At 41.3% G+C, this 18,357-nt stretch overlaps 1 protein-coding gene across 2 annotated transcripts in view; it reads right to left on the bottom strand.

The window, feature by feature from the left end:
* Nucleotides 1-10,208, bottom strand: part of EPHA3 (EPH receptor A3) — a 234,182-nt gene extending 223,974 nt beyond the window's left edge. For both annotated transcript variants that reach the window (XM_086763042.1, XM_086763049.1), the window contains exon 1: nucleotides 10,020-10,208. In XM_086763042.1, coding sequence (XP_086619168.1) covers nucleotides 10,020-10,140 — 121 coding nt within the window. In that variant the 5' untranslated portion in view covers nucleotides 10,141-10,208. The remainder of the gene's footprint in view (nucleotides 1-10,019) is intronic.
* Nucleotides 10,209-18,357: the final 8,149 nt, after the last annotated feature.

Genomic DNA, 18,357 nt, shown 5'->3' with positions numbered 1-18,357 from the left:
ACTCTCTCGTCAACCTATAGCAAATCTATGCAGGTGTGCAGGCACACTCAAACCTCCTAACTTAGCACCTTGCAGAAGTTACTCTGGCTACTGTAAAGAGAAAACAAAGAAGCCGTGTCTGCACTGATGATGACACATGAACTAGCAGCTCTTTTTGTAGGAATAAGGTGACAAATCTGTACCCTGCTTTTTCTTGGAGTACCTGTCTGCCGTTACGTTGACAACTGCACATCCATTCTCATGGACGAACACAGACAAAACAGATTTTATTTCTTTTTTATTAGTTTGAAACATGAGAGTTCTCTTGATATTGTTAAAGTGGCACAAAGCTCAATTTCCAAGTATGCAAAAACATATGACTGGTGGGCTGGAATGCAATGTTTATCAAAGGGGCCTAATAAGGTTTCAGTTTTATTAGGCTATTTCCTGTAAGTTGATATGTGCCAGTTCTTTTCATTAAGACAAGGATATAAAAATTAAAAATGGATTAACCTAATGGGTTCCAAATTACTCTGTCGCTTTCACTTCTTTGCATTTTTTTTTAAGTAGTTCCAATTGGTCCTCTTCCAGTACCTCCTACAAGAGGCATAAACCATTAGATACCTGAATTACTGTTCAGCTGAACTCACATTCAAATCCCAACCCTGCAAATCTCACTCTACTCTACTGCTATAGCATTACATCTGACATCAGTGAAGCACCACATTAAACATGTAAATACAAAATAGGGGCTGCAGTGTTAAAAGGGAGTTTAAATTGCAAAAATTAAGTTCATCTTTCTCAGGAGAAAAAAAAAAAAAAGTACCAGAAACTAAGGGTGAGATTCAGTTACCTAAATTCAGCCATTCTATGCCTTTCACCAGCCAGAATAAAAGTAGGTCTCTCACAGGATGTGTCATATTTGCCAGTCCCACTGGGTGCCCAAACCCTGAGGCACATAAAATGGCACCATACGCCTATGTCTAGCCAAAACTCAACAGCAAACATTACTCAAACAACTTTAACAAGCTCTAAAGCACTTCTCAAAAGGGCTTAAGCACACTGCACGACTAAGTCTTTTTGCTCCTGCATTCCTCCTCCCTTGGGAAAATAACAACATTCAGTATTCACTAGTATTGCAGAATTCAGCTCTCTAAAGATCCTATAGACTTAGAGTCCACCAGAGTGCCACAAAAATCTCCCCTGGAAAGGCTTCCAGCAACTTAAAGGGGAAAAGAAAAAAAAAATGCTGCACCGTAGTGTCCATGTTCACTTAATGTAAACTGAGAATTCAAAAACCAGTATGACATGCACTGTTTCTAGAATTCTAGACATCAAAAAGTGTCACAGAAAAGATATCTAGGCACACACAGCACCCACAACTAAAAGTTCCTAAGTTCCCACAAATTTTACTGCAGTTCAAGCATATTCAAGGTCTTGAAATCTCCAAAAATCACAGCAAATAACCAATATTCCTTTGAGGACAGAAATTTTTGAGACAGGGACCAGAGCATAAGTCCAGCAAATGATTCATTTGTTAAAAAGGCTGTGATACTCCCCAAGTGAATCAGCTGGCAGCATGCCTCAACTCAGAAAAAAAAAAAATCACTTTTAAGAAATTCCTCGCATGGGGCACAGGAAAACAAATTCCTTGCAAGTGAATATTGTTGTGGTGGGTTTGGTTGTGTTTTCTTTTTTGGGTTGTTTTTTTTTTTTTAAGTTTGAAACACAGAAGTTGATACTTGTAAAAAAAATTCTGAGAATCCTGATGTACTACATTTGGGAAGCCATCTACTCAGGTGTGCCCTGGCAGAGTTCTATTTAGCTTTTCTTCTTTAGTTCCACGAATCAAGGGCTCCAGCTTGCATGGGCTATGAAATGCTTGGGTTCTTACACCGCTACTCCACAGATAAAATAAACCCACGGAGCAAATGACTAAACATCTTGGTGCAAATCAGGGAAGTAAAATGCCAAAAGCATAAGAAATTCTCCTCAAATGTCATGTTGAGAAAATCAAGATGCTAAAACCAGCTTTATTTTCCAATACAGTGATGTCACCAACATGATATTTTCATTGTTTGCCAGGTTAATAGAATTTATGGAGGTAATTAATGCAGAACATGTGTGCCGAGCTATCCATATGAAAAATGGAATTGCCCCTGACTTCATTTGCTGCCTGTGCAACCAAAACCCCACTAACATCTTTTTTCACTATTTCCATATGTGAAAAATACAAATATTTATAACAAAGGTAAATGCCTAAATGACTGTTCTATTCCCATCTACCCACAAGCCAGTTTTTCAGACCCCTGTCTTCTGCTTATTCCTCTACTTCCATTACCTTCCCACAGACGGCTGTGGTTTCCATTACGTTCCACAAACCAAGCATGTTCCTCACGTCTCTCCTCCAGAATTGCTTTCCTTCGTTAGCATGGACAACTTCTGCTTGGATTTCCTGAACATCCTCTGTCCAGCTTTAGCCCAGCTTTCGAGATCAACACAATCAACTAACTACAGAAAAAGCAATGCCATTAAACATATGATTCTCCTCTTGTATCTTTTTTTCTGAGCATCTACAGAATCAAAGCATTCCCCTTCTCGTAAACAGCATTTAGTAAAAAAAAAAACAATGGACATGTGCTCTTCCCAATCAGGAAAAGAAAAGATAATCTTTGCCTTCTACTCTTTATGGCTGAATGTTGATTTCTGGAATCAGGGACAGAAGAAAAAGCAAAAGAGAGCAGGGAAATGTGGGTAGGTAGGCTGGGAACAAGAGAGACTGATGAGGTTTCCCTGCAATTGGGTTATCTCTAGGTGGTTTGGGTGAGCACAGCACATTTTCCATAGCTGTAACCACATATTACAGGAAAACTGCACTCTCAACCACTGCTAGGACATTTGCTCTCCAAGGTAAATCATACGTGGGAGAAAAGTTTTTGCAGGATAACGCCCTCACCGTCTCAGAACCTGTTTCAATATACATGCCTGAAGTGGGTGCTCCCCACGGCTAGTCATGAACATTAAGGCTGGACAGACATAGCTTGCTTTCCTTTATTTTAAATTTTTTTTTTTTTTAAAGAAAGCACCGCTACAGAAAGATTAAATAGAATGGGAAATATGCCTCTACCCGGTCTTTACTGCAGCCTCTGCTGAAATTCACCACTGGTAAATCATAGTCATGAAGCTTACTAATGTAAACAAAGCTCAGACTTTCAGGGAGGCAAGGAATTTCTTAATTCGTGCTTTGCTCAGTGTTCAGATCATTGTCAGCACTGAATTTTGGGTTTCTAATGCAGTTATTAATAGGAGAAAGTTGGATTTTGGTCTAATTTTTCCGAGATTCAGGTCCAACTTTCACTTAATCTCTGAATACCCATCCTCTCTCTTCCTTTAATTCTTCTCTCTCCCTCCAAAAGAGATCTCTCAAAAAGCCTTGCCAGAGCAAAACCCCTCTAGCTGCCTTCTAGCTTCTCAACAACTAAACCAAGAAACTCAATGTCATTCGTTGCTCTTTGTTGCTGCACAAAGTTGTTGGGAAGCCTACTATGGACCTGAACATATCTTTATGCTTTAATTATTTAAACGGTAACTTGTCATTCTAGATTTTCTACAAACCTCTCCTTTCTTAGGCATCAATTTAAAAGTTTTAATTTTTCATTATTGTCCTCTTACGCATGGCAGCTATGCTTTAGCAGGTTTTTTTTAATTACTATTTAAAAGAAAACAAACAAAAAAGAGACCAATGCAACGCAAACCTTTCCATCCAAATATAGATATAAGAATTATATGAGAAACCAGCTGGAAATAAAAAGAAAGCACCATTCCCACACTTTATTACACTAAACTGCCCTGACCGAACCTTAACATTCATCCTATTGTTCACTTAATTGCTAGCAAGTTTCAACTACTGTTCGTTTGGTCTGCCATTCTTCTTTCATCAATATTTTTCCAGCAGATTAATGGGATTTTCCTCCATATTTTGCCTGAAACAGCAGGACACAGTAGTTTAATGAAAAAAAAAGGAGCGTGGCACTAATGTTTCTGCTTACAGTGTGTCTGGTTTAATAACATCTCTGCAAATTTAAGGCTGTACATGCTGGCGTTTCATTCAGTCTACCCGTCACTCTCTCAGACTCTGGGACTCTTTTGTCACCCTCCCAAGATTTCTTTCAGGCAGGATTATCTTTATTTCTCTATCTTTATTTCTTTCATTCATTCACTGCAGAAATTTAAAAGGAGTCTTCAGTCCAAGGGACAGAATTTTAATCTTAACATCAGTTTCACACCGCAAAAGGAGTACTTACACTGCAAAATAAGCACTTGTGCTAGGATTTATCAAGCACCCAAGAAGCACAAGACAGCCACTGGGGAATACAATCCTAACCCAGCAAATTACTACCACGTTCTGTTCCCAAAATTACCCCAGCAGTTACGGGAGTTCATATCCAATCTTCTGAATTAAACTATTTTCTTTCAAGTTTTGGTTCTTGTTTAAAGTAGTTGAAGTATCATAAAATAAAAGCTACTGCTCTTTATGGAAATAAGGGCAGCACCACTGCAGTGAATTTTTAGCAAAACGGATCACTTCACAGTAGTCACATGCATTTGTAAACAAAAACTCTTCCATTTCACTATATCATTTCTTATTGCAAGTCCTTTCTTCCTCATAAATATATTTTCAACAATCTTCAACAAACTGAACAATTCATTTTCATAAGAAATGAAAAGTTAAAAAAAAAAATTGAAAATCCCTACATCTCACTCCAAATAAGCTACTCTTTGGATGCTGGAATTATCTTTCAGAAAGGCGATGGGTTAGTGAGATCCCTCTGCCCCACCTCTGAAGTTTTATCTAACACCTCTGGACAAGTCCAGTCAACTTTGCACCTTAGGATATCAAAATTACCTTTCTGTGTTTCAATACCAGCTCTGCTGAGTAGAGCTCTGAACTTTAACAAAAGTAAGGACATGATTATATCTCCAGTTATTTATTTTTTTTTTAACAGAAAAATCAAACAGCAGCTGCAAAGCGCTACCTACATAAATTACAGGTACCTTATGGAACTACCTCAGGCTCTGTATAAAAGTCTACACACAGTGCTGTTGTATTTGGTAACAGCTCTGTAGTGACCCTCACTGGTGATAAAATCCAGAGCTCTGAAAACAAGAAAACGAACACCTGCATCTGTATTTCTAAACTTTCATCAAGTGGGGATTACAAGAACAAGAGCCATTACCTACGGTCCTAGAGGAAAACTTACAAGTTCTCAAACCGAATCAAAAGTAAGCATACTAATGGCAGTTCACTTAACTCTGGCAGACAATAAAAAAAAATATAAATTAGAACAAATTTGTATATCTTCCCACATGGGAATGAAAAATTTAAGTTCAATTAGAATGCACTCCTGATTTGCAAAGATTTCATGTGAACAACTGTTAAACTTCGCGTGCCTATTATCAGTTTAGTGCTTTCCCTTCTGGTAGTGCCTCTGACGCCTCGTTTCCTGAGGCTGAGAGTACGGAAGAGTTCTAAGCCATTTCTATGCCCCGACCGCTTCATTAGGTAGCAAATATGTTATATTCAAATTAACTGCAATAAGAATTAATTGCTGTGTCCAATTTGGGCTTCTTTGTTTTTCAAACATCTGCTTTAAGTTTGCCATAGACAATGTAGTGATTTTTCTTTTTAATGCACTGTATTGAAATCAGCAGTAAATCAAGACAAACTTCAGTGACAAAAAGAAAATAAATTATTCCATGTGTTACAGTCTGCTATCAAAAATGTTGACAGAAAATGAGGAATTTACCCAACTTACTTCTCCTGTTGCACAGGATTTTAAAAACATCACGGTATGAATCTTAAAGCACATTCATTACTACAGCTTAGGATTAAGCACAGAAGCTTTGAATAAGAGACAGCTGTATGAAAAACAGCCCTCTAGACCCCCAGGACTTTGAGCTTTCTGAAATTAAATTTTAGAAGATATCACATTAAGATTAGTAAATCTACTTTTAACTTCTTTTGCAGATAAACACTCAAGAGCAAGCTAGAGGCACCAGCAGGAATTGTGTCATAATAAATAGACTTATCCTGACCTAATGATATCTGACATACAGTGAGGCGAGATTTGGAAAAAGCACTTCCCCCTGCAATCCCTTTTGATTCTACTGAAAAGTTTCCAGCATCGCCAGCCTCACCCAAAACTACATGCGAAAGTTGGGTAGGCATTTTGCTCCACGTGCAAACACCGCGTTTCTCAAAACCATGCCAAGAGCTGTCATTATTACAAAAGCAAAGTAAGTCGTCTTTAGCGATTTTAAGTGTTAACAGAGACCAGCCCAGATAAAATGGTGCATTTATTTGCGCAGTTATGCAAAGTTCCGAAATGGTAATCAATGAGTAAAAGATGAAACCACATCTCCAAATCCAATACAGACGGAAAAGAGAGGCTGATTGGAACCTTCTTGCTGTAAACCAAAACAGACATTATTTGAAACCAAGTACTGTAAGCAGATTTACCGTATTGATCTTTTGGTAGCTGTGTTTGCAAGAAATTAATTTTATGCTAGATTGAGAGGTTACAAGAAGTTTCCTGTCTGCACAGTCAAAATATTATTGAAGCAATTCAGGTTGTCAGTAAAAGCTTAAACAAATTTGCTGATAATCCTGTTAATGACCTAGGTCAAGTGTTAACTGTTGTGGGTTATAAAACAGTGAAATTAAGGTTGCTGGTACCCTCAGGCAGGCAATATAGTTACAGAAGAGACAGAGGAAAAATTATTAAATTACAGAGTGATATAGCTCATTCAATTTCTCAATACTGTAGGAATTATTCAGAAAGAAATTGCATCCTTCTAAGAAGAAGCCCACAAACCTTCCTAAGTGGAAAATATCCAACAGAATGGACAAGCAGAACATGTGGTTTCTATGCACCTAAGGGGTTCGGTTTGCAACTTCAAACTGGAAAAGTCAGATGTTAAATCTTCCTGACATTTTCCTGCCTCGCAGAAAACTGCACACACCTTACCACTGCACAGAGATAAATCTGAACTTCAGCGACCCTTCCTGAGCTCCTGTGATTACATAGGTAAAATGCATGCAGCCTTGTGACGAGCGCAGCAGATAGTTTAAAAATAAACTCAGTGGAAAATTTTATGTTTCATCAAGAAAAACCTCCAAATAAAACTTCTCTGGGATGAAGCAAATTAACAAAAACTCAAGCACTCCAAGAAAAAGAAAAAAAAAAAAAAGTCTGCATTTAACACGACAAAGCGAAGCAAGCCAAGAACTTGCCTTCAACCCCTCTTTCATCCTTTTCTCCCTTCATCCCATCCACTTCCATTGCAGTAGCAGCACTAACTCAGACCAGACAGCCACCAGTTTTAATATTAATTGTAAATGTTAACCGAAGTTGTATTTAAAAAAATAGAAATAATTCTTTCAAGTCAAATAAATTTAGGAAATATTACTGGTAGCTCTGAATACACTCTTGTAACATGCCTACTGCAACAACCACATCCCCTAGAAGTTAGACAAAGCTATATAAACACACCAAAAATTAGTTCCACCCTTTGTTAAACCAATCTATGAAGAGAATTTCAACAGTGGCTTTATATTAAACTGTAGCGAAAAAATGTATACATTTTTATCTATATGCCTATATTAACAATCTCTGTCCAAAGCATATCTTTTTCATTCTCAGCGATGGAAAAATAAAACTTTTCTAAATACTCTGCAGAAATATCTATCTCTAGTTTTGGGAGGAAATTTATGGTAACAACAGTAAAGAAGTGAAGTGGCAAGAAAAAGATTATTTAAAGGAGGAAAACATAATCTTCTGACATAATTTAAAACTGCAAGCTAACTCCTGTTCATCAAATAAATTAGTGTGTCAGCAAATTGTAATAATTCAGATTTCTAAACTCACAAGATCAGCCTAAATATGCTGTAAATAAATAAAAGAATTACTGAGCCTTCCCAAGTGCATGGGGGGAAGTGTCCTTTAAAGTTGATCTCATTTTTAAAAGAAACTGACAGTATTCCTTTTTTTTGAAAGGTATATAGCATAATACACACTTCAAAAAAGCAGGCATGCAAAAGCGGGTCACTCTCCAGTAATGGGCGTTTACCCTGTTGGTTTCACTAGCCACCCTGAAAATATCGCCCATATCGTACTAGTGCCTGAAGCTGAGAAGAGAGAAGGGAAGCAGAATCTGCGGAAAGCTGACTGGACAAGCACGCTTAACGCGCACTCTGTATGATACCAATTTTTCTCCTCCTTTCTCAAGTCCTCAGTGCCAGTGACTTTAAACAAAGAAACAAAAAGCGGGGTTTTTTTGCAAACTAGAATGCTGTAATATCTTTTTTGCATAATCAGTCTCAGTTTACAGCCTGTGCCTGTCTACCACTGCCACGGAGGCAGAGCTGCTCCGCTGACTGACAGAACTACATACATCCTCAAAAAGCTTTTAATAATAAGACAAGAGTAATCCCTACAAACACTCTTGTTTTCATTTCTGAAAATCATTTGCGAAGGATGACAGTATTTACAAAATAGCATGTACCTGGAGGCGGAAAAGTGACCGACTTCAAACGCACATTCTTTTAAGTAACCTATAAAGCACTGTGTATGCCAAACAAATTTACATAAAACATACAATCAGATGATATATTGCTCTTCTGGTACGATGGTACCACAGCTTCCTTCCCAGCAATAAAACCAACTGACTTAAGATTATCCAGGACTCAAAGTTTGAATCTCTCCTTATTTGTCTTACGTTATATTTCTTTTTCCTTCCAGAAATCATTTCAAGTCGTTATCTCACTGCCTTATCCCACAAGCACCCAGAATATCAATAAGTACATCAGCATTATTTGTACAGAAGACATTGTTACTTTCGTAGCTTTGATATCTGCTTCTCTACACAAACGCCACAACTCAAGCAGGCACAAGTTCTACCTGCCAGAAGTTCCTCACAATCTTTGGCCTCTAGATTTTATCCCTGAAGACGATGGCACTAGACATCCTGGTCATGCCAACCACGTCCACCGTGTAAGTGACCAAAAGCTGCGTTTCCTTTTTTTTTTTCCCTTCCACATAAGGAAAGGGCAATCTTATCTTTTTTTTTTTTAAAAAAAAAAAAGTATTTCAATTACTTTTTCAAACGGTGTCTAGAGGTCATTATTTTCCCCAAAACCTAACATGTGTTTTCATCAAATGTCATCTTAAAAATTACCATAGCACAGGAGAACACACCACTCTTGTTTTGTTTCTGAAAATTTACAAAGGTTCACACACATGCACCGCTCTACCAGGTTACAAAAGCTGACATGAAACTGCTACAGAACCAAAAAGAGGTTTTACAGGGGAACAAGCTGCTTTTTTTATTCTTTTTTTTAATTAAAAGTTTTGAGACACAGGAAGACTAACGAAACCGCCACCCCGCACACACAAAAGGGCTCACAGCTCAGTTCTCACCGGGGCGAGGGAGACGGGGGCTACCCGCCACTCTTTTAATAGCTTATTTTTAATTAATTTAACAAGCGAATCGGATTCCTACCGCTGCCGGCTACCAGCCGGCTGGGTGAAGCTCAGAAACGAGGAGCCGGCCCGCCCCGCCGGGCCAGCGGCGGGGAAGCCAGGGCACCTGCGGCCGCTCCCGCCCCGCAACGCCTCCGGCCCCTTCCCTTCCCCTCCCCGCCTCGCCCCGGCGGCTCCCCCGCACCCCGCACCGCCCGGACCCGGCGGCGGCCCCGGGGGGGCGGCACAGCCTCTGCCAACTTTCCTCAGGGACGGAGGTGGGGGGGGGGGACACGGCTGCCGCCTGCCCACTCCCCATCCCCGCACCGCCCCGCACCGGGCGGCGGCCGCGCTACCAGAGCGCCCGCCCGGCGGCCCCGGGGCGAGAAGCCGCTGCCGCCCCGCAACACCTTAACGGGGGAGAAAAAAAAATAAAATAAAATAAATTTTTTTAAAAATAGGAAAGGCGGGGGAGGGAGGAAGAGCGCGAAGCGGGTCCCGCACCCACCCGTCGCTCACCTTCGTTGCCGGGGCGGGCGCTCAGACGCCCGGCGGTGCCGAGGGCAGCGCAGAGCAGCAAGAGCGGCAGGAGCAGCAACGGCAGCGGCGGGGGGGGCGGCAGGCGGCGGCGGCGGTCCATGTCGGCGGGGCAGCGGGCAGGCAGAGCCGCATGTCTCCGCGCCGCATGCCACCGCTCCGCGCCCGCCCCGCTCCGCTCCGCGCTGCGCCGCCGGCACCGGGACCATGCCCCGCGCCCGCCTGCCCGGGCCCGCCTTCGCGCTGCGCCCGGGAGGGGCCGCCCCCACCCGGCCCGGCCCGGCCCCGCCGCCGCCGCTGCCGCCGCCGCGCCGCCCCGGGCCCTAGCGCCGCCCCGCCCACCTGCCTGCCCCGCGGGGAGCGGAGCGGGGCGGGGCGGGGCGCTGCCGAGCGGGGCTGCTGCTGCGGGACTTGCGCGCTCGGAGGGCGCACCCCGAAAGGTGCCCCGTCGCGTACCACTGCACTGCGGGGCTCAGATGCCTCCGTTGGGTGTTTTAGGCGGCTACAGCCCGGTTGTGTCCGTTGACTGGTCTTTCCTAGGCTGAGTACAACCGTAAAGTAGCGGTAAACCCTTTGGGAGCGTCAGCGTGCAGCCGTATCAGGCTTGCTAGAAAAATGCCAATTACATCGTTTCATCCCCTTGCTCCCCGTGGTAACTCTAGCTCAGTCTGCTTCCCGTGGGACCATAGCTCCCACCCCACAGAGCAGACCCACTTTGACCTCACAGCAAAGCAAACTGGAACCTCAACGGTGGTCAGGGCCTCTTCCCGGACGCTGTTCTCTGTGGGGATGTGCAGCTTTGCTCTAGAAGTTGCCACGTCAAATGTGGATTTTAGACGCATTCTCTACATGTGTGCACCTTACCTCTGGTCCTCTCGGCCCATCGCAGGCCCCAGAGTACCTGTCAGAGCAGAGGGCAGAGCAGCAGGCAAGCAGTATCGCTCTTCCACTGCTCCCAAGGTGAATCACTGCAGAGCAGCGCCTCCCAAGCTTCCTCTTCTGCAGTTCATTTTTTTCAGAATATGGACATTTTTCTTCCCAAGTGACTCATCTCAGGTCTCCAGAGCTACCCAGAGTGGTTCTGTGGAAACAGGAAAATATTTGAATAATGCTGAGGTCAAATAAATATTTTACTCCAAACCAAAGTTATGCACCCACGTAGTACGAGGTCTCGCTCTGAATGCATGTGCCATCTGCACAGACAGCAAGCAACAGGAAAGGAGCCTTTGGCAGCAGATGTGGAAGTGCAGTGCAGAAGTAGCATCAAAAATCTTTCATACCACAGAAACCGAAACCCCCATGTTTCACAAACCACTATGTTAAAATGCCCAAACAACCTTCCTCTTCATGAATACAAAATAATTGTCCTGTGTGTCCTCAGGGTGCCGAGATTATCAACGGCAACGCTGCCTGTGAAACAACACTGCAGCACAGTACTGCCAGCTCACTTTGGCAGTGACGCACCTTTCCTGCCCCCCCCCCCCCCCCCCCCAGCAGCAGAAGAGGAGATGCTGGGCTGGTCACAAGCCAGGGCCTGTGCCAGTGCCCGCACAATATCGGCGTAGCCCAAGCCATCTCGTTCAGCTCCGCCAGGTTTACGCCGCAGTGAGGGGCTTGGAAACATCAGTAAGCCAAAACGAAGGAGAGAGAAGGCCGTGAGAAGTCAGTCTCAGTTGGGTGATTGTTTCAAGGGAGAACAGTTGAGGACATGAGCCTTTCTTTCTTTCTTCTTCTCTGTTTCCAGGTTTGATTATTCCGTCAGATTCAGGAACTATCAAATCTAAGAGCATTTGTTCTTGCATGTCTTCAACTCTTCCTTTCACTTATGCTTGGATTTACCATCTACCCTACCTATTTCCTCTCCGATCAGATTTCCAAAAGGAGCAAGAGAGATGCCCGGGGCTCTTGAGCAGGCACCTCCAGGGGCACAGAGAAGAGCAGGGAGTCTGGCCATACAGTTAATGGTGTATGGCCTGAAGAAGGGGACCCCTGTCCTTCTTTGTCTTTCTCAAGTCTCATTTCATTATAGCTTTTCATTTATTTGACAAAGCTGCTTTTCCACAGCAAAAAGTCCAGAAAAAAATGCCCTGATTTCCTCAAAATGTTACTCTCCCTAGTAATAAAAACTCTTTTGGTTTGGTTTGGGATTTTTTTTCAGACCTTTTCCTAATCTTTTTCTAGAACACACAGCTGTCTTACTTGAGTTCTTTTGTACAGCAGAGGCAAATCTGCTATTTAAAACACTACTAAATTCTAAAGACTACTAGTTTTGGTCTCTGTGGAGCTACATCTTTCTTTCATGACTTCAGGTAAATAATTTTTTAAGGTGGAAGAAAAAGGTTGAAGAAAGATAATAAATCTCTGGGGGGAAAAAAAAAATCCTTCTGTTTTCAGTTAGTGGAAAAATGTATTTCCAAAGCAGCAAAGAAAGGAATTTTTGGTTTTTAGTCTTCAAGTTATGTGTGTATAAAACATCTGCACCTTCCAGCTGTGGCACCTGCGTCTGCTCTTGCTCCCCCGTCTGCGAGCGGGAGGCTGAACACCCATCATGGTTTTACCACACAGCAGTGATTTGCTGAAGAAGGAAAAGAGAAAAAGGAGAAGCAACCACATTCAACTACCAAACCTTGTTTTTTTCTCTTCCTGGGAAGAGCCATAGAGTTCAGAATTTCTGAATAGAAAGCTACTGCTTTGTAAAGGAGGAGCCTTGACAACACATAAAGAGTAGAAGTGGGAGAGGCAACTCCCTAGAGTCCAAGTAAAGTGAATATTCTCTGGCCAGTTCCTGACAACAAGTAGGGCACAGCACTTTGCCCAAGGCTGGGGCACAGCCCTCTCCTTCCACCAGCACACACAATCCTCCTGACCATCCGAGCCAGATATTAGTGTTGTCATACAGCTGGCTGTCGCGGGATGCACACTGCACAGCTTCGCCTGCCAGGGAGGAGAAGAGCTTCTCTGAGGGACTGGGGATGACAGCTGGTGCCTGAGCCTGGCCCCAGCATCCCCCCACGTTACCCTGCGCTCTATCATGCTCCGAAGCTTGGGCTGACCAGCATCCCTCCAGGTTGGGCATGGTACCACCTCAGCACAGCAGCTGCCTCTGAACCGCTCCCAAGCCTACACCTGTAGGTCCAAGATTGTTCTCACTACTCACCCACAAAGCTCACATCTGAAAGAAACAGTGTCAATGTTCTCTTGTGATGTCATTTTCTACAGGTACAAATCCAAGCTGAAAAAAAGGGAAAAAAAAAAAAAAAAGGAAAAGAAAAATGTGGTAGGCAAGGCTGATGGATAAGAGCCGGTAAGAAAACATTATGGGAAAGATAATACATGCTACAAGCAATTGTGCTCAGAGTACTAATGTCACCATCAGCCCCTTCACTGGTTGGTTGTAAGAAAACAAAGGGTGGATATTAGAAATACCTGTGCAACTTCTTCCAAGATAACAATGTGGTTACCAGGTAAAGATTTCATTTGAAAGAAAGGTAAAGGAGCTAGAAGAAGGAAGAGGAGGAACAAAGTAAGATCTAGACAGTAAACAACAGATTGTGAATTCCCAAGTCTGCTTCACGACAGTGCGTGTGCGTGCACACACACATATTTTGGGTTAGTTTCACTATCCATGCCTCAAGATGTATTTTCCTTGTGAGGGTTAGAAATGCACGTCGTAGAAACAAAGGAAAGATCAGATTTTCATATCGTGTTGTGGACAGCTGTTAGAGAGTTCTATAACAAGGGGCAACACAGATAATAAGGCCAACACTAAAGTTGAACTCTGCAGATTTTTTTTTCTCCGGATTGGAGAAACATTACTTTAAAGAAATATTTTGAGGTTACTCATGGCAAACACATTCTGAGTTCATAAATATCTTAGCACCAGAGAACTCATCTCGTACAGGAGGAAAAGAATATTAAACAACACAATCCATATAATGCAAATTTTTAGTATCAAACCTTTACAAAGGACACCTCTCAAGCTAAAAATGAATAGCAGAAATATTTGGAAAAATTTGAAATAAAGAATGCATTTTAGAAAACTGCAGGCTCTGGGAAAAATTCTCAGCAGGAAAGGAAGATAAAATTCATTACAAATTTTTCACTATGCTTTTTTCTCTGTGACACGTAACCTGGAATGCATTGTGTTAGTTTTGTGCAAATTGCATGTTTACTCTATTAAGAGTAATTTTGTGTGAGCTTAAAGGGCACCTTTGAAGAAAGAAAATAGCCTCTAGTGGCATTTCTACATAACCAGAGCGCACATGGTAATATCTTTACCCTAGCATCCATAAAATCATTCTCGAGAAACACATAACCATGATTTATGATTTTCTGCCAACGCTGGACTTTAATTTCTTTAATATATTGAAGATCAAAATCCTTACTAAACACAAATTTTATCTCTTACATTTTTCTTTTGTAAACAGGGAAGTGACACATTCTGTGATTGCATAATGGAAAAAAGAAATCATAACACATGGGCAGAATGCTCCAGATCTCATGTTTGCATACTAAATAGGAAAACAACTTTCTGCCTAATGAAAAAATGTTACAGATTATTAGAAACAGCCACAGAAGTAATCAATCAATTTATCCAATGGACTGGGCCACAGTCTGCTTCCAAGAAGGCTTTTTAATGTTTACGGCTCTTGAGTTGCATTGTTTAATTAATTAAATGACACGAAACTTCTAATCTTAGAGGTTTAAAGACAAAATATTTTCCTTAAAAACAAACAAAAAGAATTAATGGTAGGTTCACTACTCATAAAGAAAGGTGGCCGGACAATCCCCCATTTATTCAGGGAGGAGGCAACATGCACAGCAGAACAATGCTCCCCATCGGTAGATGCCTCGCCTGTGACTTGATGGGATTGTTCAGAGGCGTGAGAACATTTCCTCCTCAATTTCTGGTACTTATTTATGAAGGTTCTTGTTTGCGATGTTGATATCCCCCCCGCCCCCGCCCCCCCACCAATTCATGGAGATCTGGACTGACAAAACCTTTCCACATAAATCATACCAGAGGAAGCTTTTCAAAGTCGTTCAGTGATCATTTAGGTCTCCAAATAAGTGCCTATGTATGTATCTGCGTATCTTTTCAGATCAACTGTTTAAGCATTGATCTCAAAATATCATAAACAGAAGTCTTCCTGCTCAAATTCATCGTAAGGCAACAGTCCGCCACAGTCCAGTCTTGAAAATAGTGACCAAGGAGGAAGAACCCTCCTACGAGCCACCAAGTGAGCAGATTTACTTGTTTTAAGTATTCTTTGGGAGAGATTTTATAGCATAACCCAAAGGTCTCCTAATGTACAACGTTGCCCTGAAAATGCAAGCAGATGAGAATATGCAGGATGTGGAAGAATAAAAGACAGGACGCAATAAAAACACATGACAAATGAAGTGTGAAAAGTTACTTTAAATAAGTCAGTTACTTAAAGCTAAGCTATAGCTCTTGCTAATCAGTACTTACACAATAATTACGTGAAAATCCAGAAAAACGGATTAACTAGGCAGCATACGAAATTCGGCGTTGAGCAGCGACATAGCTGCACTTGTAATTATGAAGTGACTGCACACCAATTCTGTAATGAAAAAAAGCATGACTTATTATGGAGATGGAATACAGTAGAAAAGCATGCAAAATGCAAATGCAGTTTAGCTGCAAATTTTCCCCATAAAGGCTGAATCATTTGTTAAGTGTGCAATAAAAAGGTGACACTCCAAGCACTTAGACTGAATTTACCTATTTGTAAACAAAAATCTATAGAAGCCATAAAAGAAAAGCTTCACTAGCATTGCTGCCAGTTTTCAGAGAAAAGCACCATTTGTGTGCGGGAGGGAGTATTACTGTATCATGAAAAAGCTTGCCAAATTTCAGCTTGGACTGAGCATTTACAGTAGAAATCTATGAATCGTGTAAAACCAGACTGCATTATGGAGATATTGGCAGACCTCCAGTGAGGTGCATAATGGCAAGTTTGATTCGTTTATTTTTTTCTTGCAGATCACAATGAACCTTCAAAAAAAAAAATCTGTTGTAAAAAAATACCATGAAAATGTATTTCAACTAACTGCCTTTTTTTTTTTTTTTTCCTTTTCCTTTCAGAAGATACTGTCAGGTAGTATTGGAGAATAAATAGGCAGACACATTTTAGAGTAAATGCTGCAGTACTTCTCATACTGGGGATCAGGATCCAATTTAGGGAATGCACTTAGAGAATGCACAGACATATTTCTGAGATCTGGCTGAGCCAGATTGGAAGCATTCCCTTGTCTTTGCAGAGCCAAGCTTGCACATTGACAGCAAAATAGGTCGTCTATTTTTGTTAACTAAAAAACTAACTGCAAAAATAGTTATGGTAAACTGCAAGTTTAAGTGCCATAATGCAAATAATTCAAAGAGTCGATGTTCATAAAATGCAGAAACTCCTTAACAGTTTCATTTCAACAGTGAACTTTTTGCATTTGACAATTGAGTTGGTATATTATTGCATACTTTTTAGCTATAACAAAGAATACCTGAAATTCCATATATAAATTTGGTCCTTTTACATTTTGTGTATATTTGCCACTTTTTCTCAAATCTTTTCATCTCCTTCTTTGTAGACAAAGATAGGGTCTTCCCCTCTTTACCCTCTTGGAACTGGCACCATGAGTTTTATTCATGGTCCAAGGAAGCATCTGGGGATGCACTAAGAATTGTAAAAGGCCATAAAGTAGCATTATCTTAGAAGCCTCAACTTCACATCTAGCACAAAAGTATGAAATCGTTTCACACCGTTGCTCAGAATGGCAAGATACGTGGTGTACATACAATTATTATATCCCAACTAAATGCCTCCCCCAAGAAGAAAATCGGAATTCAAAAGGCAGCAAGCTTTTTCAAAAGACTTTTTCCCAATGCTAGTAACTACATAGAGATGAAGAGTTCCTAGTAGCTTCAAAAACTGCTTAGTCCAGGTCTTTGGGGAGAGACTAATTAATTTGAAACTGAGAACAACATCATACATGATGATTAAGAGCTATGTAAGTTCAGAACAAATCCTTGTCAGGGGACATACATCTGTCAGAAGTTCCTTCATGGAAGCAAGTGTACCCACACAGCTTTTACCCAAATTTCTGAGCCTTCATTCAAAATTCAGCAAGAATAAGAACATACAAGTTGAGGGAATCTCCTAATCCTAGCCCCACGAACCAGACTTGCCCTTAGTTGTAGTCAGCAACTTTTGGGTGCAGAAAAGTTGTCAGCAGTCTCACCTTTATTGCTGAACACCTTCAACTTCTGCCACAGGCTATGAAACATCCCCATCCTCCTGACCCATCATCCTAGCTGACCCTGGGCATGCTGAGAACCTCTTAAGTCTTCCAGTGTTTTCTTCTTGATTATAATGAGTTAATTACTTTGCCAGAATGGATGAGGCAGCTTTTTATTAATCCTCTATGGCCACTTGGGCAATGAAGAATTGCAGTTTCTGCTGAAGACCAAGTTAACATCGTCTAAATATTATTCTTTATAATATTGATCTAATTATTATACAACACATGTAATAAATAATTATACATTGTTAGTATTCTCCCAGCGCAAGGGGAAATAAAAGACCTGTAGCAGGACGGTCTGCCAACCTTGGGTCAAGCAATTCTTATCCATTAAATAGGATATTTTGCTGAGACACTTTCTTCCCCAGTCCTGCAGCCAGCTGCAGCTCTGCAGTGAAGGATGGAGCTCCTCAACCTTTCTAACTCAGAAGGCCCAGCAAATAGGGCTGTAAACACAAACATCTCATATTCTATGCTGGAGCTGTGCTATCTACATCAGGAAAATGTATTACAAAGATTTCTTGTTTTCTTGAACACGAAAAAAAATGGTATTTCCCACTGCAACATCAGATTTGGTTTATCTGAACGGAATTTTCAATCTTTAAAACATCTTTATTCATTGGTGTTATTTTCCATGATACAGATAGTCCAGATTTAATGGGACTGTTATCTTAAGCATTTGAATAAAGAGTTTCTCTCATTTTTTTTTGAACTGTCACCAAAATGTGGAAGAATATATATGTGACTTTTATGGTACCAGAAGCGGAGAAAGCCTGTTTGTTTCCTAGTAATTTGTATTACCAAACTAAAGAAAATTCACTAACAAAAAATATACCAGCATTGAAATTAGTCTTCTCTCTGGAGGTTTTAATGAGAGAAATAAACCACCCAGTGTTTACTCATTTCACTCAGATGCTTTCTGCATCAGTTGTGGAAGTGTGAAGTAGGAGCAGGATGAAGAGAAAGATGTGACAATTAAATAATTTGGACAACATGGTTG

This window comes from Chlamydotis macqueenii, chromosome 1, assembly GCF_036417535.1.
Source record: "Chlamydotis macqueenii isolate bChlMac1 chromosome 1, bChlMac1.mat, whole genome shotgun sequence".
Classification (NCBI taxonomy): domain Eukaryota; kingdom Metazoa; phylum Chordata; class Aves; order Otidiformes; family Otididae; genus Chlamydotis; species Chlamydotis macqueenii.
The sequence above is the reverse complement of the archived record's forward strand: the minus strand, read 5'-3'. Positions and strand labels throughout refer to the sequence as shown.